The 9089-nt window shown below is 36.4% G+C and overlaps 1 protein-coding gene across 1 annotated transcript; it reads left to right on the top strand.

The window, feature by feature from the left end:
- The first annotated feature begins 2378 nt into the window (after window positions 1-2378).
- On the top strand, window positions 2379-5613 carry LOC141334090 (uncharacterized). The gene is made up of 2 exons (XM_073839235.1): window positions 2379-2496; window positions 3626-5613. The coding sequence occupies exons 1-2, from the start codon at window positions 2412-2414 to the stop codon at window positions 4429-4431; spliced, it is 891 nt and encodes a 296-aa protein (XP_073695336.1). The 5' UTR covers window positions 2379-2411; the 3' UTR covers window positions 4432-5613.
- Window positions 5614-9089: the final 3476 nt, after the last annotated feature.

Here is a 9089-nt window from a genome sequence, read left to right as displayed (position 1 = left end):
CATATCTGGTAAATGATCTTAATTGTATTTGTACACTATAAAATATTTGGTTGTTGCCTTAATTAAAATAATAACTTAATTAAATAAAACTTTCATATAGAGCACAATTGATGACTTTGCGTGATATATATAATTTTTTTTTTTTCCAGGCAAATGATGACTGGCTTTTTTTTTTTTTTTTTGAAAAAAAAAAAAAAAAGATGCACAAATAAATTTAAATGAAAACAATGTTTGGCATGTTTTAAATATTCGAAATGGTGTTGCACAATTCTGTCCCGTGCAGCTCTGCCACTAGGTTGGTTCAAGTGCACTGGCTGGAGGTCTTCATCAGGCTGCACCTCCACCACAGGAGTCCTCTACTTACTGATGGTGGCAATGTTGTGCAGTACGGCACATGCAACAATAATGTCACATGCCCTGTCAGGTGCAACTCTCAGACTTTTCAGATACTGAAATCTTCCCTTTAGTTGCCCAAAGGTCATTTCAATGCATGCCCTTGTCCTGGCTTGAGCTGCATTATAGCGGGTTTGTGACCCAGGGTTGGGGTCAGGGAATGGTGTCATGAAGTACTGCCTGCATGCATAACCCCTGTCTCCAAGGAGAATCCCATCGTAGGCCCCTGTGTAATGGAGAAATGCTGTTATGTTAGGCCCAAAATAAGTATGAAATATTATCAAAATAAGTCTCTTTCTTACCAAGTTCAAATAATGTGCATAACCCTGACTCTCTGAAAATTCTTGAGTCATGCACTGATCCGGGCCATTTAGCTTCCACATTTGTGATATGGCACATAAAGTTACACACCATCTAAGAGATTTAATTTTATGTGAACACACTCCTTTTATTATATATTACCATCTAAAACATTAGTATTACTCACCTGCAAATTTATACTGTGAACCCCCTTTCGATTGACAAAATCCCCTTCATTGGGGGGGGGGGGGGGGGATGAATGAAAACATAAATGTTTATATATATATATATATCAGGATAAGTTTCATATCATGTTAAATGCATGTTTGAGGATTCAGATGCCCCCACATTTTTGAAAGGGGGTTGTTTTGGAAGTGGTAAAAAAAATCCTGGAATCCTCTTCGGAAGTGTGTTTAGCATAACATTCACATGCTTTACATTTTCAGTCATTTATCTTTATCTTTATCTTTTTCCTTTTTGGTACAAACAAAGCAAAAACAAAACATTTTTGGTGGGTCACACTGTGGCCTCGAGCTTCTCCCTTGCTGACAAAGAAAGGTCTAAATAAATAAATGTCTTAGTAAATAAGTAAATAAATGTAAACATCATGCAAAAATAAATATGATATTAACTAAATATTAAATGAACATGGAAAGAAACAATTGTGTACATGAACATTGTCAGAAATACATAAATGAATACATTTTGGAAAAATAAAATAATTCATAAATAATTAATTAAAATTGTAAATATAAATATCACAATTAGTAAATTTTTGTAAAATAATATTTTTATCATTTCATTCTTTATATATATTTTAATGTGTATTTCACCAAGAAAAAAAAAACTCATAAGTTTTTATAGTTCAAATGTGTTTCACTGTAAATATGTACGCACTCTTTGGATTGTAGAGACAGAAGCGCGTGAACAGGACTTTTATTTTTGCTCTGGTGATGTGACGTCATAAGGCTGCGGCGCGCTCCTGCATCAGTGAATGCTTTCGGTTGAAGAAAGGTTTGTAGTCTTCATTTAAATCATTTAAAGTGTTTAAATTCATGCGCGTTCAGTCTATTTTATATAGTTTACAGGCGATTTAAACTTTACAATTATTGCGTGTAATATTGTAATATTTGATCTAATAATGAACGTTATTTTGAGAGAGTAAAGCTCATCCACAGATCAGTCTGATTTCTCTCTCTGTTTAGTGATTCAGATCAGAAACACGAATTACAAACTCCGAGTCAATTGAATCGGTTGATTCACAAAATGATTCACTGTTTCGAATCGCCGCTCGCTGAGAGACCTGCTGCTCAAAACAATGTAAATAAAACGAGAACAAACTCAAACATGAGTAATGACAACTTTGACAAACAACTGCAAATGTTTTTGTTGTTGTAATGACAACCTTAAAATACAATAGCAATTTTTAAAGTGTGTAATCGATTAAATGTAATTTACTAATCATAAAATGTTAATCAAAATGGAAAAGTTAAAAGGTTTGAGTGTTTGTTAAATCATATCATTTAAGTCCATTAACTATTACTCTGATTCCATTACTAGTGCACTGACTGAACTAGAGCTGATTGAGATGCACACAGAGATTTTTTTTTTTTTCTTTGTTCTGTTAATTACTCTCATCTTAAACAGGGCAACGTTTCCAAACAGAAAAAAAAAACTCCTGCTGAAGCAACTGAGATCCACGTGACACTATTATCAAGATGGCATTTATTAAAGAGGAGAGTGAAGACTTAAAGATTGAGGAAAATTTCAGAGTCAAACACGAAGATACTGAAGAACAAACAGGTTGGTTTTCATTCTCAAAGCTGGACTATCCTATGAACCGTCCTCTACATTTTCTCAATTCATTTGTCTTTGGCAGGTGTTTTTCTGCTCTGTTTGTCCTCCTGCAGCTTTCTTTTTTTAAAGAATTTCAGCTTCATTTTTTCCTTAAAGTTCAGCTCTGATTTAAAAAAAGCATTTGTAAACTTGTGTCTCATTTAATATGTAAATGTTAAGGTGCACTGCTAGGATTGAGTAACATTTTTCAAATGAAATGGTTAAATAAAATTTTTGCATGTGGTCTAACTTAGTCTGATGTAATTATGAAATATGCAAAATAAAGTCCGTTGACAGCCATCACTTTCACTCGACTAGTGCTGCCCCCTTAATAGTTTACTGAATGTTAGTCGTCGAGAAGAGGATTAGTCGACTAAAATTTTTTTATTTAGTCAGTCACAGTAAAAATGGTCCATGTCATTATTGAACAGATTATTAACAGCTGGTCCTTGAGGTAGGCCTAATAACGGTATATCGGGCAGGAAATAAAAACATTTGCCTATCATTCATCAACCTCACATATGAATTATTATTAAATATCTTGGGCCAAGTGGGGCTAAATGAACAATACTGGAGTTTATCCGAGACGTCAGCACCGCTGTTTATTTCCAACATTTTCATATCAAGCTATCAACTACCATCGACATTTCAGACATTTAAAACAATTTTAATGGCAAAACTCATTTTCACACACCAGCAAATTAACGTCTGAATTAACGTACGATTGCGACCCGATGGGAATTATGGTCAAGGCAGATTTGTATTACACACAATGCTAAAGACTGCTTGATGAAGAACTTAAATAATATATGATTAAAATCAAGTATTTATTTGTTTTCAGTTTTATGTCCTCCATGTGCTTTTGTCATACTTTTCATATTAACTCATATAACTGTGATTTCTTGATTGTGAGCTCCATCTGTTGCTTTGGCTAAAAGGGAAACAGTGCAGAGGGACTCAACACCTCTTGCAGTTGCTTAGTGGATATAGGATGTAGTTGTATGTTAGTTGAAACACTTTACATGTTTGAATGTGTTGATGTCTGTTGTTTTTTGTCATTAAACTGTTAACTATTATTTTACTTTTTTCACCTTAGACCTGAGGGCACTGAAAGAGGAGAGTGATGTACTGAATGAAATGGAAGAGAAAGATCATGATTTCATAAATGAAGAAAAATCTTTTAGATGTTCACTGACTGAAAACCCTCTCTTAAGAAAAAGGACCAAAGAGACCGGAATTTTTTTCATCTGTCAACAGTGTGGAAAGTATTTTGGTTATAAAAAAAATCTTAAAACACATGTTAAGAGTCACGTTGGAGAGAATCCCTTCACATGCCCTGAGTGTGGACAGAGTTTCCATCAAAAACAACTCTTTGAAGACCATAGGATAATTCACACTAAGCACACTTACACATGCCCTCAGTGCGGAAAGAAGTTTAATTATAAACGACGATTGGAAGAACACTTAAGAGTTCACACTGGAGAAAAGCCTTTCACCTGCCGGCAATGTGGAAGAAGTTTCAGCCATAAAGGAAACCTTAACAGACACACAAAAGTTCACACTAGAGAGAAGCCCTGCACCTGCCAACAGTGTGGAAGAAGTTTTACTAAAAAAAAAAGCTTTACCAGACACATGAGAATTCACAATGAAGATCAGTCTTACACGTGTGATCAGTGTGGAAAGAGGTTTAATCATAGACAAAGCCTTGAAAACCACATAAGAGTTCACACTGGAGAGAAGCCTTTCACCTGCCAGCAATGTGGAAGAAGTTTCAACCAAAAAGGAATCCTTAACAGACACATGAGAGTTCACTCTGGAGAGAAGTCATTTATATGTGATCACTGCGGAAAGAGTTTCAGAAATATAGCAGCACTTCAATACCACATGAGGTTTCACACATGAGAGATCTGTATTTTGATGTCATCAGTGTGACAGGCATGTAATAACACCAGAGAGAAGTCTTTGCTGTACCATCACTGTGGAAAGACTTGCAGGAACAAGACAATCTTGAGGTTTACAGAAGCACCTCTGATAAGTTTCAAAATATCTGAGCAACAAAATGTGTTTTGGTTGATTGGCTCACAGTTTCTTTTGACCACTTCTCTCCCCATTTTGTCAATGGGAGGTTAAATGCATGGGATTTTTCAGAAGTCAAGAGAAAATGAGTGCATTTTGGGATTGGAAGCGGCGCGAAGAAGGCATTGAGAGCGTCAAAAGGTTGGACATTCCTCAACTTTATGCAAATCTCGAGCGCAAAACGCTGGGCGACAACCAATCGCTGTGAGAAGTAGGCAAGGAAAGACTATGACGCGTGTTTCCGAAACTGGTGGATAACTGAGCTGAAATCACATATTATTGAAAAAGTCACGCAAAAGTAAATGTACTTTGCATGTTGTTAGTATACGCTACAGTTTAGTTTGCGAACCACCGTTAAAAAAGACAAATGAAATGCAAACAGGCTGTAAACATTGTTTTTCCATAGGCGTGCTCTGCTCTAAATTTGACACTCCCCGAAGCAGTGAAGTTGTAGAGTTGCCAGCGGCACTGAGCGCAAATTTGACACTGTAGTGTGAACGCACCGTTAGTAGGCAGTGCTGGTGATAGTGAAAGTAAATCAATAAATTGAGAACGGGAGGAATTAAAAATTGTAGTGCAATTTACAGAGGGGTAATTGCATTAATAAATGAGTTGAAACAAGCAGATGAGAACAAGTGTAAAAAAGTTCTTGAAGATGAAAGAATGGTGATAATATGTAATAGTAAAGAGCAGAGGAATAGTGATAAAATGAAAATGGTATGTAAGCAATGATTCAAAGTTGCAGTCAAATAGGAAATAAAATATGGAGGTGTGGAGTAATAACTGGGGTCCCATTAAGTGTGAACATGGGAAATGTAATAAAAGCCGGATACTTACAGATGACAACAGAGTGTTTTGTTTTCTCACCTGAGCTCTTTCTTCCTGTCAGTTTGTCTGTCATGTTTGTCTTAAGCCCAAGCCATGCCATCTCTGTTGCTGTAGGTACATTTGATTTCATAATGTACTCTTCAATGGAAAGCAACATCAGTAACTTTTCATCAGGAAGGTTCAGTAAATCTACATGACTGAAGGACTGAGTTACCTCTGCTCCTGTAATTTATATCAGGACTGCCGTGATGTATTCATATTTCAAGAACTTTTGTAGCCATACGAAGAGAATAAACTGGTTTTATAAGTGAAGTAATGCTGTTTTTGAATGTTTATTAACTATCTGCTGACATCTTGATAGATTTAGTCTTTTATATGCTGTTGATTTCAGTGTTACTCAACTCTAAGTAGAGCAGATTATATAAACAGTAACGTTCACTTTATCAAGCCATTCAAGTGGCAGATTAGGGCTTGGTTTCAACCAGACCCCGAGACAATGGAGGCACAGTTTTATCATTTATATCAGATAAAATGAGCAGCACGTCGAAACACACCACAAGCGCTCACGGTCGTTAATAGTAATAATCTATCTGCGTTACAACCTCTATTATTTTTATCTACAGCTAAATGCATTTCATGGCCCCTTTCCGTGTGTTACTTCTCTATAAAGACACTAAGCACCATTAAAAGCAGAATACACTGATACTTTGCTAAACCAGTGCACAAAAAACAACACTGCAAATATACCTGATTGTTCAAACCAAGTTTGTGCCTTAAAACGTAATACTTTGCGAACACAGTACCAATCTAGGAGATTACAATTTTTATCATTTTAAATAAGTCTCTTGTGCTAAATGCATGCTTGCATTTGTTTGATCAAAAATAAAAAGGTAATATTGAGGAATATATAGCATATATTTAAAATAATGCTATTCTATTTTAATATACATTAAAATATAATATTAATACAGAAATACATTTATGTAATCTAAGCAGAATATTCATCAGTCATTACTTAAAGTCTTCAGTATCACATCATGCTTCAGAATCATTTGAATATGATGTGTTATCAATGTTAGAAATAGTTTTTCAGAAACACAGACTCAGGAGAATGTTGAGTGAAGTGGATGATACAGTTTGTAACACTGCCTTATCAGCCGAGTAACAAGACTAAAATGGGGTCGGATTTAACTGAGAGAGATGACTGATGGTTAAAAGAATGAGACATAAAAGAAGATTGGTTTAAATAGATTTGGTGTATTTACAAGGTTCACATAAAAGATTTTAAAACAACACGATAAAACCAGGTAAACTCTTTCTGTTAAAGAATACAGTTTGTTTGTCCAATGAGTGTCAGTCAGTGTATGTCCACCAGTGGCGATTTCTTTAAGACTGCAAGGGAAGCTCAGCTTCCCCTATAATGTCACAAAATTAATGGTCAAATTACGTACTATTGTATTAACATTTTATTGACTAAAAATGCGTTAGTTTATCTCAAAGACGAGTTCGTTCAGAATCAGTTACTGTAGATATAGCAGGACGGCTGACTTGATTTTCTTCTCATACATTCCCGTAGCGTCACAGTGCATTTCCCCATTGAAGCCCAGCGTCCATTGACTTCAATGCGGCTGCTTTGAACGTTTTTTTTCAGTGCTTTGAAACTAGACGGTCATTGGATAAACGCTGCGATTATGTCCCGCCCACGGACGCTCAGCGTCTCTGGGGGTGAATGAGGAGTGGGCTGGCCTGGACGCTGAGCTTCTGCGTGATGATTGGAGGGTCTGTCGAAAGATTGCATCTCCTTTTGACTGACAGCGATTTTGTACTATAAGGAATCGCTGAAGCTATTCGCTCTCAGTCCCATCGTGGATTTCTGAAGTTCAGTCGAAATAAATACTGCTGCAACCTATTTCTTTATATTTGCTTGGCGAAATTGCTTGATTTTCATCATACATTTCACACAATTATACACCACATTCCTTGTTTCACTTTTACAGAGTTTTATTTTTTTTTTTTTTAGATCGTTCATTCATTCATATACCCCTAAAGGTACAAATTTTGCAAATTTTTTCTGACAGTGTACAAACTGTATATATGTTGCAGCATATTACACATGTATACATTTGCAAATGTTCAGCAAACCGTTCTGTGTTTTTAAAGTACTATATCCTAATTTCTGCAGGTAGAGGAAATGGAAAATATTTCTAGGCGACGCAGGCTTAACTCTGTATTCATAGTGAGTGCCACATAGAATCAAAAACTGACAAACCATACCTTGAGCGGTGGTTCATTAACAAGCTCAAAGGTACGGTACTCCATACACTGGACTGATTAAGTGTTGTACCATTTTGTAATGTCTCATAGTTTTGTGCACATTCAGTTAGACTTGATTTGAAAGTTATGTACTGGACATTATTAACTACTTTATTCAAATCTGCTTTCCTGCCTTTTTACAGCAAAAGACTGTCTTGCACAATCACTACTGTTCTATGCTAACAAAATAATGTTTGTTTCTGACATTTAAATAACCACATATAGTTACAAAAAAAAATATTTGTACACAGTGATGAATGTTGTGTGAATGTTAAAATGCAGACAAAAAAAAGACAATGAGGTGGCTCTTAAGGCCCATTCACATCAAGGAAGATAACTATAAGGATAGTAATAGAGTTCTTAAAATAGTTCTCAATATTAAAGAATAGCAGAGTCCACACCACAGCTATAACGATAACAGCACAGAGAAACGATATCGTTAGAATCACTTTCAAAATGATTTTTTTCCAGCTGATGAATGATACAAACACCGACACCCAATCAGATTCAGTCCTGCTATAATGAGCTGGACAATTTTTTAAAGAGGCAAACAAGTGTGCGTTTAGAAAAACAGACAATATTGTTCGCTGGTGTAGATGTCTTTATAGTTGTTTTTATAGTTATCACTCTTGCTGTGAACAGGGTTTTAATCTATTCTTTCATCCATTTGGACAAGGAGTATTTACAAAAGAGTTTATTCAGAAAGGGGATTTCGTGCTGGAGTATCGCGGGAAACTGCTTACACTGGAACAGGGAGATGCAACAAGAAAACAGTGTGGAATCCTCAAAAAAGCCTTTCTTTTTGATTTCCAATGGAGAGAACAAATGTGGTGGTCATTATGCTGCGTTCACACCAAGCGCGAATATGCGTCTGGCGCGAGTGATTTCAATGTTAAGTCAATGGTAAGACGCGTCTACGCGCGTCTGGAGTTCTTGCGGCGCGAATTGGCGTTTAGCGCGGCGCGGTAGACGCGAATTCGCCTCATTCGCGCGTCTAGTTCGAATGGCACGAATTGGGCGTCTGGCGCGTTACGCGCGAATTGTGCTTATTGTGCATCACGCGTTTGACGCGAATTCGCGTCTGCCGCCCGAGTTGAAAAATCTGAACTTCTGCGTCAATTCGCGCCGCGTTAACCAATCAGGAGCCTGCTTGATGCTGTGGCGGCAGGCCCGCCCGGAGTCACTCATTCAAATATGAAACATGAATACTAAATGCCTAGTGCGGTTCTAATGCACAACAAAGCAAGTGTTTTATCACATATATGACACATATTCATTTTGTATTGAATCTCATTTAATCCATATCTAAATCTTAATTATATGAAACATTATTATAGTGTAGT

The sequence above is a fragment of the Garra rufa genome, chromosome 4, assembly GCF_049309525.1.
Source record: "Garra rufa chromosome 4, GarRuf1.0, whole genome shotgun sequence".
Taxonomy (NCBI): Eukaryota; Metazoa; Chordata; class Actinopteri; order Cypriniformes; family Cyprinidae; genus Garra; species Garra rufa.
The sequence above is the reverse complement of the archived record's forward strand: the minus strand, read 5'-3'. Positions and strand labels throughout refer to the sequence as shown.